The sequence below is a fragment of the Monodelphis domestica genome, chromosome 4 (assembly GCF_027887165.1).
Source record: "Monodelphis domestica isolate mMonDom1 chromosome 4, mMonDom1.pri, whole genome shotgun sequence".
Taxonomy (NCBI): Eukaryota; Metazoa; Chordata; class Mammalia; order Didelphimorphia; family Didelphidae; genus Monodelphis; species Monodelphis domestica.
The window spans coordinates 315,825,216-315,846,339 of NC_077230.1; the positions used below are offsets into that span (position 1 = coordinate 315,825,216).

The 21,124-nt window shown below is 33.6% G+C and overlaps 1 protein-coding gene across 2 annotated transcripts in view; it reads right to left on the bottom strand.

Annotated features, from left to right (window-relative positions):
* Positions 1-1,643: 1,643 nt before the first annotated feature.
* Positions 1,644-21,124, bottom strand: part of LOC100027993 (phosphatidylinositol 3,4,5-trisphosphate 3-phosphatase TPTE2-like) — a 128,793-nt gene continuing 109,312 nt past the window's right edge. Inside the window, exons 18-20 of one of the 2 annotated variants that reach the window (XM_016421919.2) lie at positions 4,543-4,638; positions 3,663-3,681; positions 1,644-1,918 (exon numbers count right to left, since the gene is read on the bottom strand). In XM_016421919.2, the coding sequence (XP_016277405.2) occupies positions 1,815-1,918; positions 3,663-3,681; positions 4,543-4,638 (219 nt within the window). In that variant the 3' untranslated portion in view covers positions 1,644-1,814. Of the gene's footprint in view, positions 1,919-3,662; positions 3,734-4,542; positions 4,639-21,124 lie in introns of both variants that reach the window. The other variant, XM_007495378.3, reaches the window with a different exon arrangement.

Below are 21,124 nucleotides of genomic sequence, written 5' to 3' on the forward strand. Positions count from 1 at the left end.
TTTTCTGGACTCCTCATGCCACCATTTCTTACTGCATAATAATATTCCATTATAGTCATATGCCATAGTTTTTTTTCAGCCATTTCCCAATTGATGGGCATCTGTTTTTGTTTCTTGGTTTTTGCTACCACAGAATATCGCTATGAATATTTCAGGGTACATAAAACTTTGTTTCTCCCAAAGTGGTATGTATGCTTAACAACTCCATCTCTAGGTTAAAACATATGGACAGTTTAGTTACTTTTCTTGTGTAATCCTGAATTGATACCCAGAGTCATTAGTCTAATTTATAGCTCTACCAACAGTATTAGTGTAGGTGTTTTCCCATTGTCTCTCCAATACTTTTGTCATCTTCATCAGTTTGTAGGATGTAAGACAGAACTTCAGAGTTATTTTCATTTCTATTTCTTATTACGTTAGTGATATTGAACATGAATTTTAAAATTTAAAAAAAATTTTCAGTTTTATATGGAAACAATCTTTGACAATTGTTTTTTTTACATTTTAGAATCGAGTTTTCTCCCTCTAACCCTTCCCTGAGGCAGTGATATTTAGGTTATATTTGTACTTTCATGTGATACATTTTTCCATATTGCTCATGTCATGATAGAAGTCACAAAGCACACATACAATAGAAACCTCATCATTCCTTTTTGGGGAAAATTTTAAGCAAATACTTTCTAAGTAATTAGGGTCAGTAAAAGAGGGAAATGGAAAGGGCTAAATTTGGAGTCAGAGATTCTACGTTCAAATCCTAGCTCTGCTATGTGTGAGAAACTGATTAAATAATTTCACTTTTCCAGGAATAATTTTCCTCATTTAGAAGGATGAGATGTTCCTTCAGGCCTTTTCAACTTGAAATCTTATGACCATTAAAAAAAAAAGGCAGGGGGCAGTTGGGTGGCTCAGTGGATTGAGAGCCAGGCCTAGAGATGGGAGGTCCTAGGTTCAAATCTGGCCTCAGACACTTCCCAGTTGTGTGACCCTGGGCAAGTCACTTGACCCCTATTGCCTAGCCCTTACCACTCTTCTGCCTCAGAGCCAATACACAGTATTGACTCCAAGACGGAAGGTAAGGGTTTAAAAAAAAAAAGGCTCTTTTTTTAGGCTGAAAGGTATAATAGTAAGTTACCATTGAAGCAAGAGAGAATGACAAGATCAAGAAAAAAAATGCTGTTTTTAAAAAGTCACAGGCATCAATAAAATATATTTGTATATATTTTAATAATCTATTTAGTACATATTAATTTTAGTAGGAAGGATTTGTCAATAGCCCATTCAATAAACATTTAATAAATCCATACTATATGCCAGTCATCAGTAACCTTCTATGAAGTGATAAATTATTATTCTCTTGTGAAATTTAACCGAAGATTCGGATACTAATTTTGCATAAAATAAGTCACAGAATCATAGATTTTGAGCTGGAAAAGATCTTAGTTGCAACATAGACTAACACTCATTTTACAGATGAGAAAATTGAGGCCCAGAGAAATTAAGTGACTTGCCTTCACCTAATAATTGGCAGAATCAAGAATTAAACATAGGTCCTTTGAGTTCACATACAACCTACTTTCTTCTGCAAGCCTTATTTTTCTTGAAAGTTCTCTGCAAGAAAGTATGTAAGAAAATGAACACATGCCTTTTACTTACAACATTTAATAGACTTCTTAAGTACATAGAATACAAATGAATACACCAACAAGGAAATGTAGATTTAGAAGATTCCTCTATGTAGTAAGGGTCCAGTTCACAGGAACATGATTCTTTAATAGATGGGGAGGGACATTTAAACAAATATACACTTCTGTGGGTCATGTCTTCTTAAAACAGTAGTTCCACTGCAAAATTTTCACGGTAAATGTTCCATGTTTTTTGTTTATGAGGATTATCCAATTCATTTCTGCTAAGATAGAGCCTAAGATAAGGAAAAATAATGAAATTTGATTTCCAAGCTAAAACCAAGAACTATTCAACAGGCTGCTGTTTTCTGAGTCTTAAAAATGAAGGACTTTACTAATTCTCTTTTGAGCATTCTTTTCTCTTTACTCACTTCTTCCTTTTCTATTGTATTGCAAAAAAAAAAAAGCAAGCAAAAATCTCTATAGCATGTATTAATTCTACTAGCAGTTTATAGGTGTAAATGTCTTACCCAGGTGCAATTTTAAAAACTACTTTCTTTAGTAGCATTTTAGTGTCAAACCTAAATCATCTTGAGTTTATGTCTTCTTTGTAACTAGCCCATTCCTTTTTTCACCCTCTACCCTCTTAGAATTCTCCCTCAATAGAAAGGCAATGAGTGGTACAGGATAGGTATTGTTCTGGAGAAAATTTGGTGAAAGGTTTTATTGAATTCTTCTGAGACCATTTCTTTCATAGAATTAAAGCAACGTGCTTTTTGCATTTAGAGCATTAGATTAATTTCTGTGTATGATGGAACTCAGGCAGAGTTTAAACCACAAGAGTAATATTCATCTCTTTCTTTGGAAATTTATACTAGATGCCAACACTGCTACTTCTCCAGACCTGAAATGAATTATTTTTAAATTAAAGTTTTCATTTTGTACAGAGTGCTACCTCATCAATGCCAACAAATGCACAATTTCTATGTCATAAGTGACTCCTCAATTTCTATTTCCTAGGTGACCAAACTTTCCCTCACCCCTTCTTCACCACAGACAAGCAGAACCCCAGACACTCTCTTGAGATTCTCACATACATTGGAATTGTCTTTGTATATGAACTTCAAAGCCAATTTTCTAAGAATTTTGAGGGAACTCTCCCACTCCATATCATTTAAAAATTCTGTTAAAAAGAAACTTTATTCATTTGCAGAATATTTGGACTGTTACATCTTAGAATTAGATTAAATGAACAAACATCCTCATTGCTCTTTACCTGTTCCAAATGTTCACATTTTATCTTGTATTATCTATTCTACATGTTATCATGAAGATAAGTAGTTTGCTCATGTTCCTGGCTGTCTCTAGACTAGTTGTACCATGCTATAACACAGAATTTGCCAGAAAAAAGGCCCATCTCAAGGCTTTGTTTGAGAGAATTCCTTACGTTATTTAAACAACTTCCTTATTTTACCTAGAACAGAGTGCCATGGCATGGATCCTAAGGACAATATTATCATATACCTTTAATTTGTTCTACATTAAACATACATATTATATATTCTATGAACATTAAGATAATGCTTTGAGGATGGCAAAGCACATTACACATTATCATCTTATTCTGACGACAACCATGGAAGGTAGGTATTATTTTTATCCTCACTTACTAGATGAGAAAATGGAGGCAGACCTGTTAAGTGACTTGCCCTGACTCACAGATCTAGTAGTTATCTGCAGAAGGATTTGAATCAGGTCTTCCTGATTCTATATTTTTTGTATATTCATACAGCATTTAAACAATGACTAACTTCCATGGTGTCAAATGTAAATGATAATTCACATTTCAGTTTTTATTCAATGAACCCATCAATGCTCATGTCTCAATATAAGATGATAATCAAATTATTGGCCATTTACTCAATGCCTCCTTTCTTTGTTCTCATCTTTAAAACACACATACACATATACACACACATGCACACATATGTCTAGCTTTTAACTAGGGTGAACTTAATTTAATTAGATCTTATTTCATACCTGTTGTTGTCAATGAAAGCTGTATTGAACCAAAAGAAAAATGAACACTTGTCATATAGTTTAGGAATGGCCTAAAAATACATAAAATATATACTATGTTAAAAAGGGTTACTTTTTCTTAACAAAATTGATTCCAAGAATTAGTTATTTCAATTTCAAAAAGACTAAAGTCCCAGCCCCCACCCTTCAGTTAAATATTGATTGTTTAGACAACATTAGATAGAATGAAGGAATTCATATCATATTCATGTCATACATAGTTATATCTTTGTCTATAATAAACTAGTATTAAGTATTAAAGACAACTAAAAATTGTAAGTATTTAGTATTTTCAAAGTGCTTTTAATCCACTGTTTTAGCTTAACCAGGAGGTTAAGGGATTTTCATATACATACATATTCTTTACAAAATTTTAGAAAAGTAAGCCCACATTGTCCATAGTTATATTACTAATATGTTATGGAGTCAGGACTAATAACCAGGTCCCTAATGCTTTGGCTACTGTTATTTCCATTATTTAAACATAATGTTTAAGAATACACATTACTTGGTTGCATGGGGACCAGAGGAGGGTGGTCCATTTTATAAATTATCTTTAGTGAGTTCTGTTCTCTGTTTGCCATTTTAGTGGAGGAACAGCAAGAATTCAGTAGAGCTAAAATTTATAGCAATCAATTTAGTTGATACCAAATTGTTCTTAGGTTAAGAGTTCTAATGACAGTTTTGATGGTTACGGAACTTTAACTTGTTGGAAAAATTGGGACTTTGGACTTCTTTGTGAATTTCCATGATCTCTATAATCCTTGATCCTTGCTTCCTTTGAAAACCCAGAGAAAACTTCAAGCTAAGCATTGCATTGGTTGTTTCTTCTTGTACTTACTGAGGAAGAGAAAAATTTTATTTTCACATCACCATAGATATTTGGACAGTCTGAAAATTTAACAGTTATGGAATCCACATTTTCATGACAAAATACCTGTGAATGAAAAATGCAGCTTAAAATTATTAATGATTAGGGTTCATGGGACAGAGCCAAGATGGAAGAGCAGAGGCAGAAACTCACCTGAATGGTCCCAAATTTCCCTCCAAACAACTTTAAAATAAAGCTTCAAATTAAATTCTAGAGTTGCAAAATCAACAAAAGATTAGGGTAAAGTAATTTTCTAGCCCAAAACAATATAGCCAGTTGGTAGGAATAGTCTATCACACCAGGGTGGTGGTCAACCCTGGGGCACAGTGTAAACCTCATCCTGGCAACAATAGGAGTAGGTCTTAGAGGTTACTCCATTAGTGGCAGCAGCAGCTTTGGGTGCACTCATCCTACAAATGGAAAGGGGTTAGACAACTGGTCAAAAAGAAATTCGAGGAACCTTTTGCTGCTGCTGAGTCTAGGACTCTGTTGCATTACCCATATACAGTTCCAGGTAGTAGTTCCAAGATGAAAAGAAGAGATAGCCCTTGCAGTTGCAGAGGACAAGTGGCTCTAGTCACTGTTCCAGGGTGGAGAAAGTTCTTAAGGTCACTCACAGGGGAATGGGGACCATGATTTCAGTTCCACAGCTGAAAAGAAGCACTAGCACTTGTAGCTGCAGGAAAGCAAGGGACCTGGTCACAGTTCCAGGGCCAACAAAAGTGCCAATATTTGTAACTACAGGAGAACAGGAGTCTTCTTGGGTAAAGATAAGAGCACAGGCCAGGAGAGCAGTGATCATACCATCTTGGAAGCACTGAAAACTTACATATCTCTAGAATTAACTGTAAAAACAATAGCATGAAAAACCTAAAGTCTAGGACAGTGCCCCCTCCACCCTGGGAACAGAGCCCAACTTTCATAAAAACTTAAAAGTCAAGAAATAATCTGGTTCAATGAACAAAAAAACTAAAAAAACACCTGATCATAAAAAGTTACTGTTGTAACAGGGAAGAACAAGACACAAACTGAGAAGGAGAGAAAGTCAAAAGAGCAACATGCTAAAAGAAAAATGTAAATTGGACATAAGTCCAACAATGATTCCTGGAAGAGCTCAAAAAAGATTTTTAAAAAAATCAAATAAGGAAAGTAGAGGAAAAATTGGGAAAAGAAATGAAAATGATACAAGAAAATTATGAAAAGAGAGTCAATAACTTGGTAAAAGAAGCACAGAAAATACTTAACAAAATAACATCTTAAAAAGCAGGACAGTCCAAGTGGTAAAAGAAGCACAAAAATCCATTTAAGAAAACTTCTTAAAAAGCAGAATTATCCTAATGGAAAGAAAAAAAACATACAAAAGTTCAATCAGGAAAAGAACTTCTTAAAAAATAGAATTTGCTAAGTGGAAAAAGAAGTATAAAAGCTTACTTGAAGAAAATACTTTCTTAAATGTTAGAATTGGGAGAGTGCAAACTACGATCTCCATGGCCTATCAAGAAACAATAAAACAAAATCAAAAGGATGAAAAAATAGGAGAAAATATTGGTAAAACAACTGCTTTTATATTGGGGGGGGAAGGATAAAATAGAAATTGAAAAAATATAATTACCATCTTCTAAAAGAGATCCCCAAATGAAAACTCCTAGGAATATTATAGTCAAATTCCAGAGCTCTCAAGTCAAAGAGAAAATATTACAAGAGGCCAGAAAGAAATAAGTCTCATATTGTGGAGTAATCATGATCTCAGACAAAGCAAAAAGCAAAACCAGACCTTCTTAAATGAAAGAAGCAGGTAGGTGGCTCAGTGGATAGAAAGCCAGACCTAGAGATGGCAGATCCTAGATCCAAATCAGGCCTTACACACTTCCTAGTTATGTGACCTTTGGCAAGTCACTTAACTCCAATTATCTAGCCCTAACCACTTTTCTACCTTGGAACCAATATTCAGTATTAATTTCAAGACAGAAGGTAAGGATTTAAAAAAGAGAAAGAGAGAGAAGCAGGGAAACTACATTTTGTTAATACCACAGTCAGTAAATATCAAAACATATGCACCAAATGGTGCATTCATATTCTTATAGGAAAGGTAAAAGGAGTTACAGAAGGAAATAGACAATAAAACTATGCTCGTGGGGGACCTCAACTTTCCCTCTCAGAACTAAGTAAATCTAACCATAAAATAAACAAGAAAGAAGCTAAAGAGATGAATAGAATTTTTGAACAGTTAGATATGATAGACCTCTAGAGAAAAATCAATATGAATAGAAATGAATATATGTTAAAAACAAACTAACAAACAAACATTACCTTCTGTCTTAATATTGTTGAGTATCAGTTCCAAGACAGAAGTGTGGTAAGAACTAGGCATTTGGGGTTAGGTGGCTTGCCCAAGGTTATAGAACTAGGAAAAGTCTGATTTGGAGTATACTTTTTTCTTAGCTATACCTACACAAAAAAATGACCATGTTAGGGAATAAAAATCCCACAACCAAATGTAGGAAAGCTTAAATATTAAGTGGATAATTTTCAGACTATAATTCATTAAAAATTACATTCAATGAATTGAAAATGCAAAAGTAGATTAAAAATTAATTGGAAACCAAATAATCTAATCCTAAAGAATAAGTAGGTCAAAAACTAAATCATAGAAAAAATAAATAATTTCATTAAAAAGAATGACAACCAGACGAAAACATACCAAAATTTATAGGATGCAGCTGAAGCAGTACTTAGGGGAAATTTTATATCTCTAATTGCTTACAAAAATAAAATAAAGAATAGGTAAATGAATTAGTTATGCAATTATAAAAAACAAATTTTTAAATCCCCAATTAAACACCAAATTGGAAATCCTGAAAATCAAAGGAAAGGTTAATAAAATTAAAAGTAAGAAAACCATTGAACTAATAAATGAGAGTAGGAACTGGTTTCATATTTTAAAAAATCCAATAAAATAAATCATTGGTTAATTTAATTTTAAAAAGCAAAGAAAACCAATTTACCAGTATCAAAAATGAAAATGAAGAATCACCACCAATGAAAATGTAATTGAAGCAATTATTAGGAGCTATTTTGCCCAATTATATGTCAATAAATCTAACAATCAAAGTGAAATGACCATTTACAAAAATTTAAATTAAAAATATTAGCAGAATAGGAAATAGAATATTTAAATAATCATAACTTAGAAAAGTAAGTTGAATAGCCAACAATGGCTTCCTGAGGGAAAAAAAAAATTCTTAGAGCTAGACAGATTCACAAGTGAATTCTACCAAATGTTTAGGGAACAATTCCAATATAATATAAATTATTTGGAAAAATAAACTAAGAAGGAATCCTACCAAATTCCTCTTGTGATCCAAATATATGTTAATATCAATAGTCATATAAAAATGCTCAATATTACTAATCTTAAAGAATTACATATTAAAATAAGTCTTAGTTGTCTATCTCAGATCATTAAATTTGGCTAAGATGAAAAAAAATTATAAATGCTGGAGAAGATTTGGGAAAATGGGTTTCCTTTTGCACTGTTTGTAGAGCTATGAACTAGTTCAACCATTCTGGAAAGCAATTTGAAATTATGTCCTGTTATGATTAATATTATCTCAAAAGACTGATTTTTGGGTAAGAATATAAGTTTACTGATTATATCAGTTTCATTGGGTTGGCCAGCATCATAACCAGTAAAGTTATATAGGTCTGAATGATTGTCTCTCATGACCAGGGATGGCTGGAGCTGGCCAGGCACCTTAATATTTGTAGGAGCTCATAATTCATCACCTCCTTTGAACATGCCAAGATATCTTTAATTGATGAATCAAGAGGTGATCCATCAAACTGTCTCTCCTCTCCATACCTATATCATAGGAAATATGTACACAGGTATAAACATGTCCCTTCACCTATTAACCAAATTCTGTTAAAAATAAAGATATTTCTAGGTGTTTCTAAAGACAAAGAAAATGCAAAAAGCAGCAGACTGGATGATATCTCTTACCCAGATCCCAGACATAACAATACACAATAATTCTCCATCATATGATGTAAGAATAAATAAATAAATATGAAAAATAAATTCACACAATCCCCCCTCTGCTTCTTGGAAAAACTGAGTCTCAGTATCCCTAGTGAAGCACCCCAAATATGATAGCTATACATTACGTGGAGGGCCTGTCTATGCTGCTTGGATGTTTTTCAACATGATATAAAAAATTGATAGATGCATTGAGAAGAAGCCACTGGGGTCACTTCTTCTTTTTTTTTTTTTAGCACAATTGTCTTACAAACAAGTAAAATAATGACATATGAGAGACATGAAAAGAATAGGTGGCCCAAATGCACTATCCAGTCCATTATGCCCAAGGTGTGGATGAAAGAGATACAGTCTGCTTTGCAAAGTCTTGATTTACAAGGAAACCTCATGCAGGAAGGAAATGGAACTTTGATGACAATGGGGGATGGGGCTAGAATCTCTAGCCAAGAAAAGACAATTGGAAAGGGTTCTTTTTCCCTTCTGAACTAAAAGGGAGAAGATCATCTCACTGATCTTAAACTGCTATAATCCCTCATTGATCTAAAGAACTCAGATTAGCCTTCTTTCCTCAACAGTGGTGGATAGAGACTTTTTCCCTTTGGGGAAGATAAGAGACTATCCACCCAGAAGATTTTCCATTGATAACTTCAATAGCTGTATCTCTCTATATTAGGAAATTATACCAGCCTGACTCCACAACATCCTCAGGGACTCAGGGGCCCAGGTCCCCAGACCTGAGCCCTCAATCCCTGAAGGGAATTTAGGTTGAAATAAAATTAGGGACTTCCTATTTTTCTCTCTTCCCTAAATCTACCAATCCTGAATCTCCAAACAATAAATAGATCTTATTAATTCAGAAGAACTGAACATCTCATTCTTCTAAGGTACTAAGGAGATCAAGATAATATCCATCCAGGGAAGAAAACAGAAACCAGACACTGATCCAATCTCATTTTCCCTTGTGTAATTCTGCCTTGGAGAGGAAGTGGCACTTCTATTTATCTGTTCCCTCCCTCTCTTAGACCTTTCAAGCTTTGGTTCCTGGTCGCCCACTAGTACAAAGAACACAAAGTGTCATGATGCAGCAATCTGGTTTCTGGGGTCATCTGCTATTGCTGTCATCTTCTTTGGTTTTCAGGAGTAGTTTTGATCCCAGGAGCAATTCCTCTGGCAGAACTGCTTTCTTCTGGTCCAGGGCCACTGATAACCTTTTCCCCTAAAATTGCTTGAAAACTAGATCTTAATACAATTTAATATAGTCACTAAAATTTTGAACTGTCAATAGTTAGGACAAATGGTAAATGCTAACTCAAGAATTAGGATTCTAATTTTATTAATATAAAGGATATCCAATTATGAACCTCTATCCTAAATAATTTACATCTCTTATAATTTTTGCTGTTCTTTACTTCTGTTGGAACCAGATATCTGCTTTGGGAAACTGTTAATAACAAATTGAAAGGAAATTTTAAAAATCTGTAAGGTTTTAAGCTTTAGAATTAGCTTTTCTAATAAAAAAAATTTGATGTATACCCAGTTTTAAAAAACTTGACATGCTCAATGCCTAAGAAACAATTAGAAACATATTTGATATATAATAATCATTTTATCTTTTTTTGCTTTTTAAAAACCATTCACTTCAATTATTATCTCACTTCTATTATTTGTTATTATTTATTTTAATCTCCAATTTAAATTCTCAATTCCTCTCAATTCCCCCTAAGGGGTATGATATTCTTCAAAGGATCTTATCCTTCTGAAAGAACCTTAAATAACAATACATCTTGAAAACATGGATTCTATGTCCAGGCTTTATGTTAACATACATGAAGTCACAAAAAGATGGTTCACCCTTCTATTATAATAGATTTGGGATAGGATTCATAAAAATCTAGGCAAATCATGTTACATTGTATAAAATAAATTATCTATAATCAAGCATAATCTATTTTTAACCTTGCTAAAAAAATAAACAGATATTAACATCTACATAGAGTAATGCTCTTAAGATCTTGTCCATAGTCTGGAGTAATCTGCCTGTGTTACAGAATATATCCCATACACAGTTATTAGTTACAATAAATAATAAGTCAAGATGTCACTTAGAAATAACAAAAGAGAAAGTAACTAAATGGCTTAATGGATTGAGAGCCAGTGCCAGAAACGGGAGGTCCTAAGTTAACATCTGATCTGATACTTCCTTGCTGTGTGACCCTGGGCAAGTGTATAATTGAAAATTTGTTACTCTAAAAAAAGAACTGTATTTCCCAGGAGCCCACTGACTTCCTGTCATTATGTACTTCCTGTAGATAGGGGATATTAGGTGGGGATGTAGAAGGTCCCAGCTCTTTACTTCTGGTACTGAGCTTGGTGGTGGTAAGATGGGTGTTTGAACTGGCTGATCAGCCATGGGCATGTGGCCTTTATTTTGTATCTTTATTCCTTGATTTCTAATGATATTTAATAAACCTCCTGAACTATAATATTTTTATTATTAGAGATTTAATTTTTATACAAGTAACTTAACTGGCATTGCCTAGCCCTTAACACTCTTCTGCATTGGAACCAATACTCAATATTTTGATTCCAAGTCAGAAGATAAGGGCTAAAAAAAAATGACAAAAGAACATAAAAAAACCTAAACCATTTCCCCCTAAGGATAAGTGCACTCATTTCTTCTTACGCAAAACAAAAAATGCTGCTGATATAACTTTCTGAAACAATAGAATTATCTCCTGATTTGGATATTCCCAAATAATTGCCTAATTGTACCACTCTGAGAATTTGGAAGAATTTTAAATAATTAACAACAGATAGTAAGGTCAAATATTTATTTATTTGATTGTCCAGGGGTATCAAAAGAATCACGTTGAATAGCTTTGAAGTTAGCTTTAGGCACTCAAATTTAGACCAGGTTCTTGGGCATCTGGAATTTTGCCTCATAGTTTGAATTATTGCCTCCCTGGCTGTAGTTAAGTCTCTGTACCCTGCAAAAGAGTTATATTCCCAACCAGGATCCCGAGTTCGCCAATTGGCAATTAGGGGTTATTATTAGTGTCCTGTATAATCTGCTGATTCTCCCTTTTTGTCAATAATTCACCCATAAGGATGTCAAAGTCCACACAAGAAGGATTGTAAAGCTTAACTAAATGCTTGAACTGCTTTACAACACCCATGGGTTCTTCTTCATATGATGGAATATTTTTCTTAACACTATCTATATCAGCCTGTGTGAACTTTTTGTGGCACATGAGATTCACTATACCACGCTCTGGGGACACTCTGGGAACCTCCCTTAGAGGAAACATATGAGCTGGTTTGTTTTCTACTGCTTCAGTTTCCATTTCTAATTGAGTTGGTTTATCTGAATTAGCTGTACCCTCTAATTTAGTTGTGTCATGTTCTTTAGTTTCTGCCATTGTCCCTTTAGCCTTGAGTAATTCCTTATATTGAATTTGCATTCTATCTAGTTGAGTCTCTAGAAAGTTCACTTTTAGCATTAGATCACTCTTTGCACTAGCTTGCTTGATACTTGCTTTTAAATGTTTGAACACAACTGCCAAAGATTTCATCATCGTGTAAAAGCACATCATAAATAATAGTAGCACAGGGACATAAGAGATTAGTTGTAGGAGTGTCAATGAGAGTACTGGCATTAGAAAGTCATAGGCAATTACATTTTTTACATATTCTGGTACAATAGTGAAAATGAGAGAAGTCATATCTAATAGAGATTCTTTGTATCAAGTTGACTATAGCCAACTAGGGTTCAGCTCACTGTTACCACAGCTCACCTCTGGCTACTTTCACAGACCCCCTGCTGAGATAATGGCTCCAACTGCCTAAATTGACAATTGGACCCTTAAAATCAGACATTTAGGATCTTTGTCCTATTTAGCTCACCAAACTGTAAAAATAAATTTATGATGAGCTATAAAAAAATGTTTAGATGGAAAAACTTCCAATATAGGTTCAAAGCTTTTCAAAACTATTTAACTTGTCAATCAGGTTCAAACTGTTCGGATACTTTTGATAAAGGTAATCAAAAGTATCCTCGGTGATAAAGTGAAGCTCAAATGTGAACTTCCCTTCAGGGCCAGGCGCAAGGATGCTAAAGAGACTTATTATAAATGTAAAATGTTTATTGAAATATATAAGGATAAATAAAGGATTTCTAATTCTAAGGGATTCTAAATCCACCCAAATAAACTCCCAGGTGCCACAAGGAACCACTTCTCCTGTGTTTTGCAGGCTACATTAATTCTCCCTGATCTGACTAACCCAAATTTATTCTATCTAAATACCACTACCACTATTATCCTTATAAATCTTAACTTCACCTTCAAATTATAAAATAGCAAAGGCTAGCTGGTTAAGTCTCAATAAGAATCAAGTTTTTTTCTTTGGTCTTCTCAGAGTTAAACAATCTATAAAAACCACAATAGATATTCAATAGTGTTTCCCAAGTTGGGAAAGGAAAACACTAAGTTCCTTCAGATCTTTCCCTCAGACAGAGAGAGAGAGGCAAAGATGTTACCTCCTCCAGCCCTGAGAGAGAGTCTCTGAGAGTGTGTTTCTGCCAACTGCCAGAGCAACTCCCAATTGCCAGAGAGAGTAATTGACATAGAAAAAACAGTTATAACTGTCAGCAGTTGAAATTAACACGCTCTCTCAGCTCTGCTTCAAACTCCAGTTCTTTTCTCAAGTCACTTACTTTACTTCTTATCTCTAAACTAATAGAACAATACTTATTTTCTAATATCATCCTTACAAGGGATATCAAAAGAATCATGTTGAATAACCTTGAAGTTACATGGCAATAGCTTAGATATTTTAGCTTTAAACTAATAAAGAAAGATTATTTTAAAAAGGGTTCATATATTTTACTGATCAAATACCTGGATTAAGAGGAGTTTGCTAGGAGAGAAAAAAGGCAGGGGCAAAATGCACAGGGCATCAAAACACATCCCGCTAGCACAAAATGCTCTGTTTGGCTTCAGGTAAGAGCCACAGCCAAGTTCCACACAGTCTCACTTGTTTTTAGAGTGCCAATGCCAGACTCAGGATTTAAACATCTCTGGTCAAAATGATTGCCAAGAAAAATCCCACCTTCACATCCAGCAAGGTTGTTTCCTCAGTGTATCAGACTGCAGGAGCACATGGCAATTCCCTTAAATGAATGAGTGATGGTACTGATGGAGAGTCAGACTCTTAAAGCTAAAAAATTTAGAATAGGAGCATATTAAATGTCCCAAAGCTTTTCCTCCAAAGCAAAATCATCATTTACAGTTTAGGGTCAAATTATGGTTATTTTCTCTATATCTCAATATAAATAGGGAATACTATTGATCTGTCATTAAAATGATTACAATCTAAACTTTCAGAGTGAATAGTAGATTTAAAAATATACCTACCTCTATCATATTCCAGCAATTAACAAATACTTTATACAAATAGTTGTATTATTTCCCAAATGGTCTAAAATAAAAAAAATTCTAATTTTTTAAAGATTTAACTCGTAAAGTTCTTTAACACACCAAAAAAACTCAGTTCTTTAAGTATGACAACATAGAAGTTCAAAAGACTGCCAAAAGGCCTGATAAGATCTGATAAACATGCCTAACAAAGATATGACAGGAATTTACTTTGCCTTTTTCCAACAACCTAAGATCCCCTTTAAAATATCAGAGTATGTCTGAGGTATCACCTCCTACCTAGCAGATTGGCTAACATGACAGCAATGGAAAGTAATGAATGCTGGAGGGGATGTGGCAAAGTCAGGACATTAGTGCATTGCTGGTGGAATTGTAAATTGATCCAACCATTCTGGAGGGCAATTTGGAACTATGCCCAAAGGGTGCTAAAAGACTATCTGCCCTTTGATCCAGCCATAGCACTGCTGATTTTGTACCCCAAAGAGATAATAAGGAAAAAGACTTGTACAAGAATATTCATAGCTGCGCTCTTTGTGGTGGCCAAAAATTGGAAAATGAGGGGATGCTCTTCAATTGGGGAATGGCTGAACAAATTGTGGTATATGTCGGTGATGGAATACTATTGTGCTAAAAGGAATAATAAAGTGGAGGAATTCCATGTGAACTGGAACAACTTCCAGGAAGTGATGCAGAGCGAAAGCAGAACCAGGAAAACATTGTACACAGAGACTGATACACTGTGATACAATCGAAGGTAATGGAATTCTCCATTAGTGGCAATGCAGTGATCCTGAACAACCTGGATTGATCTATGAGAAAAAAACAATATCCACATTCAGAGGAAAATCTGTAGGAGTAGAAACAGAAGAAAAACAACTGCTTGATTACATGGATCAATGGGGATATGATTGGGGATGTAGATCCAAATGAACATCCTAGTGCAAACATCAACAACATGGAAATAGGTTCTGATCAAGGGCACATGTAATACTAGTGGAATTGTGCATCAGCTATGGGAAGGGTGGGGGGACTGGAGGGAGGACTAGAATATGATTTTTGTAACCAAGGAATAATGTTTGAAGTTGACCAAATAATATATGCATATATACATATATATAATAAAAATAAATAAAATAAAATATCAGAGTATAAAAGAAAAATTTTAACACTCAATATTCCATACTTAAACATGAAACTTCTGCTTAGCCAGATTACAATAATTCAATGAGAAAACATTTCCAAATTTCCTTTCACATTTTACCAAGCATATCCAAAAATGTTTTAAAGCCTAATACAGAGAAAACAACTTTGTAATTAACAATTAATTCTATAAAATAAACAAATTCTTGATTATATCCTCTCCATGAAAGAAATAATTATATTTCATTAAATTAATAATAATAATAAGCAGTATATTTATCATTATTATTTACATTGGGTCCCAAGTCAATAAAATTATAACCCAATAAGAGAATTCAAAATTTCAGATCCCTACACTTTTGTTCACTACATAAAACCCAATCATTACTTTTGTCTTTTTAATCAACCACAAAAATCCCTCTGATCTGTAACATTCCCAAGTCCCCTTCCTCCAAGCTGGTAGACTGGTAGGATATAGGCCCACCTGAAGTACCTGGTGGGAACATGGGGGCGGAGGATGCTGGAAGAGGATCTCTGAAGAAACATAAGGAAAGATGCTCAGTACTGCATCAGCTCAAACTGTGGATAACACCCTGGCCAAACAAATTTACATCTCTTTTTTCATCCCCAAGGAAAGAGGATACAAGAGGATCCAATGCAAATTAAGAGACACATTTTAATCCAAATGGGATTTCCAATTTCTCATATGAGCACACAAATCAACTTCCCTGCACCCCATCTTATCCCTACTCAGCTCCACATTACCTTCTTATTACATTGATTTCTATTTCATTTGCAACAAATTGTAGCTTTCTGGGCAGTTTTGCTCCATTGCTAGAATTTAGAGCTAGTTCCAACCCAAACCATTAGAATGAGCCCCAATACTGTGAATTATCACATTTGTTGAAGTTAGGCTTAACAAGGTTGCAAACCGAAGCAATTTTAATTCAAATTAACAGAGAAATTTGACTTATTCTAAACTTATCACTAAGTTAATTTCAATCCTACCTGGATCAAATAATACCACACAGAATCCTCAATTAATAATACTCAGAATTTTAGCACTCATTTTTAACCTTAAAGTCAATTTCAGCTAATTAAGAACAGGAATTTAAAATAGCTATTAACCAAATAAAAACTAGCTTTAATAATTGCTAACATAACTTTCATCTCTATGTTGGAATTTAGAAAAAAAATTTTTAACAGGAAAATTTTTTTCTTGTTTTTTTTTTAATATTGTCTGCAATCTTCAAATATATGTAAATATATGAGAGAAAAAGAAAAATAATGTGCCCTTTAGAACAAACAAACCACAAAACAAATATTTTCCTATATTTTACAAAGAAACAAAAAAGATTAGACAGAAAGGTAATACAACAAAATTAACTACTTGATAATTTTTCAATGATGGTAAATGCCAAATTAACAAAATATTAAATTAGATAGTTTAGATTTCTGTCCATTTCAAAAATAAATAACAAAGTTGGCACACATTCTCAGCTGAAGTTACTATAGATTATACCAATACCAGTCCTTTATATATATGAACATATGTATAGTCTGAATTTATTATAGGATAACAAGAGTTTTTTAGAGGGGCCACTCTACCAGGCTTTAGTCTTCAGAAATTTAGATATCAAAAGTTATTAGGACTGAAGTTCTCAAAAGTTCAGCTGCAGTGTTTTGCAAGCAAAGGGAAAAGAAATATAGTTCTATTTTAGTTTTTCTTTTTGTATTTAAAAAAAATAAGCTTGTAGTTCCTTCTCCAGCTAATAACGAGAAGGAAAACATATACAATCCTCACTTTCCTCTTCATTTTGATAACACCCAGAAGCACAGCTGGGAAGAAGGCAATAAAGAGCTTTTCGTATTTTAATTTAATACATACATTCTAGCCAGATAAGAACTGAGCTCTGGCAAAAGGTGGAAGAGAAAATAATTCATTGGATTTAAAACCATCTCTCCCATAACCACCCTAGCTGCTCAGAACTTGACTTCTTAGAAGTTCACTTCACAGACTCACACAAATCAAACATACCACAAGTTGTATAGTCACAAACACACATATAGGGGAGTAGGCAAAATTGCTCCTGAAACTAATTAATTAAAAGGGCTTATTGACCTCTTGGTTCCACCTCCATTGCTTCTCAAGAATATATTTTTCCTGAGAAGCTAAATCTCACAGAGATTTCAATATGGGACCCTATTTTTAATGCCCACAACTATACTTCACTCAATATCCAAGTATTAATCTGTGTGAAGGAAACTTACTCTTCCTCCTTCTCCCAGGGTCTCACACTTCACACTTGACCTCATCTCCTGCTGCTGATTTGACTCAGAGGCCAAGACTTTATGAAAAAAATCACTGGGTGAATTGAGTCACGAGAATAGAGTAATAGCTGAAAAAATGTAGTAGTAGAGTCAAGAGGTCACTAGACAAGGGTGATCTTCCCTGAAAATGCCTCCCCCACCCCAATCCCACCTCAGCAGCACAAGCAAAAAATAGAAAGCCATAGTTGGCTCCTGAGACATCACGTATGACAGTTAGGGGCAGGGAATAGGTTTGATAAATTGAGGCAAGAGTGGATTTGGCTCTCTTCTCTTTCATGATTGTTGTTGACTAGACCTGCCTGTGGAGCATGGTTAGGGGGCCCAAAATGGCAGCTGCAGAATAGCAATCTAAATGAAGCAATAAAGAAAGTACCTTTATATTTCTCTCTCCTGTTTTTCCATCTTTCTTTTCCCCCTACTAATTTTGATTAACAAAATTATTAATTTATGACCAGTCTCACAATTTTCACTCACCAATCTATCTTGAACACTAGGTCTGTTGATCCCCAGGGTTCTCAATTCTAACATACAAGACATACTAACATTAAAAAATGATACATTTCACATGACCCCAAAAATATCACATACAAAAGACATATATTCTTACTCGTAGAAAATCTCATCATCCAGAACAGGGATCTCTAAGAATTTAAAAGATAGCTATGAAAAAGTCCATTCCTAAGGTGGATTTAAAAAAATCCATGGTCTGATGGTTGTAGAGTGAAGTTTCTGATACAATCTAGAAATATCTAGGGGGAAGAGTTCTGGATCGATTTGAACTGGTTTCCATAACCATTAAGATTAAAATAAATTAAATTATTATAAAATAAATTAAATCATTAAAAAATAAATTAAAATAAAAAGATTAAAATAAAAAAAAACAAAGAAAGAGAAAAAGAAGACATATGTGCAAAAATTTAGTAGCTCTTTTTGTGGTGACAAAGACTTGGAAACTGAGGGGAATAATGCCAGAACAAGTTACATGAATATGCTGGGACATTATTGTGGCATAAGAAATGATAAAGGGGATAGTTTCATAAAAATCTTGGGAAGATGTGAAGTGAGCAGAACCAGAAGAATAATTTCTATAGTTATGGCAAAATTGTAAAAAGAATTAATTTTGTAAGACTTAATAACCCTTTTTCTTTTTTTGTAATTTGCTATTTTATTTTTTCTCAAATTATAAGTAAAAATAATTTTAACACACTTAAAACAATTTTTTTTATACCCAAGTTCTCTCCCTCACTCCATTCCCTTCCCCTTCACTGAGAAAGCAAGCAACCTAATGTAGATTACACATGGGCATTCATGTAAAATATTTTCCTATATTAGTCCTTTTGTAGAAGAAAACTAGGACAAAAAAATGAAGAAAGAAAGTATGCTTTGGTCTGGCATCAGACTCCATCAGTTCTTTCTTTGGAGGTTGATGGCATTTTCCATCTTGAGTCCTTCAGAATAATACTGGATTGCTGTATTGCTGAGAATAGTTGTTATTCACAGTTCATTGTATAATATTGCTGTTATTGTGTACAATGTCTTGGTTTTGCTCACTTCACTTTGTATCAGTTTGTATGTCTTTCTAGTTTTTTTTTTCTGAAATCATCCTGCTTATCATTTCATATTGAACAATAGCTTTCCATTACTATTTATACCACAAGTCAACAAACTTGGTTAAGGAGACAAAAGCAATGCTGAAGAAAATAACATCTTAAAAAACAGAAGAGGCCAAATGGTAAAAGAGAAATAAAAATCCATTGAAGAAAAGAACTTTTTAAAAGGCAGAATTGACCATATGGAAAAATATGGAGAAAAATTCACTGAAGAAAACACACTTTAAAAAGTAGAATTGACTAAATGGAAAAGGAGGTACACAAGATCACTGAAGACAATAATTTCTTAAAAATTAAATTGAGCAAGTGGGAGCTAATGACTTCATGAGACATTGAGAAGCAAAATAACAAAATTAAAAAAAAAACAGTAGAAAAGATGAAATATCTTATTAGAGGAAAAAATTGACTTGGAAAATAGATCTAGAAGAAATTATTTAATAATTATTGGAGTACCTGAAAGGCATGACTTAAAAAAAGAGCCTAGACATTTTATTTTGAGAAATTGGTAGGGAAGTATGGTGATCTTCACAGAACTAAACCATTATCAGTAAAGCAAGTTTCTGAGATAACTACAAGGGACTCCTGATGAAAATGCTAACCCATAGCCAAAGAAAGAACTGTTTGACTCTCAATGCAGAAAAAAGCATGCAATCTTTAACTTTATTTCCTTCATGAAATTTTTTATTTTATGTGTGATATTTGTCTTATATCATGACATGAACAATATGGAAATATGTATTACATAAAAGTTCTCTTAAAAGGAATGTAAAAATAAGATTCTGGGAGATGCTTATGGGTAAAAATCTGACTTTATTGTGATTGAGAAATGGCATGAGCAGAGGTCTTTAGGTTTTTCTCAGTTCAAAATCTGAGACCCCATCTTGCAAAACACACACATTTTTATAGTTTCATGTCTGTCCCCAACTCCCTATATCCCTCCCTTCCCCTCCAAAAGTTCTCTAACAATTCTTGGAAACCATTTTTGGACCTGTTAAGTCTCTGAGGCCATTTCTGCACCTGCTAGATCTTTAGACCTCCATGACCCTTGGATGATATATTCTTTGTAACTTCCTATATGAGCTAGCTTGCTTAAGGTACATTGTAGAATGGATTAATTAGTGACACTTGTGATCAACATAGTAACTTACTTAATATTAAAATGTTAATATATACTTTAACAACATATACATTTTAAATTATAACTCAGGTATTTTCCTGGAGCTATATTCTTTTGTTAGTTAATGCATTTATTACATATTACTTTGAATTATAATTCTGTCTATGATAATATCATATCTCCCATTTAGATATGGTCCATGACAGTAGAAGCCACACTTCAACTAGTTTTTTTTTAGCTTCTATCCAGTTTCATTGATGTCTATTAGATATTGGTAAAATAAATTTTACACACTTATTTTTCCTAGGGACAAAGGATAATTTTTTTAAAAAGCCTTTATAGTTCATCTAGTCTAACCATCCTTCCCATTTTATAGATGGGAAAATTTAGTACCACACATAAGTGACTGTCCCAAGGTCATACAGGTAATATAGTCAGATCAAGCAACAATAAAAGAGAAATCAAATTTGTCTGATCTTTTTTTCATTGAAAAATGATAAATTGTGGCTTTGTAATATAATTATATAGATCATTCCCCTTGTAATAATTTTTGTTGGTTAGATATTCAGGAATATCTTGTAAAAAGAGTTGGTTTAATCCTAACAAAATCTGATGTCACCAACTTAAGGAAAAGGGCTCTTGGAGTTGTCTCATTCTGGATGCAGAATTGTGAGTTGATTCTATGATAGGGAATGCAACCTTATGAAATTGGAACTATATTCTCAATCTAGTTACATACACAGACTTTTGGTTAGGATTAAATTCTTTCCATAAATCACATTGTGGTACTTTATAATTCTAAAAATCATATGCCAAGCATCGATTAAGCTATTAATGATTGATTTTTCTGGTTATACCTGTATCAGACTATTTATCAACC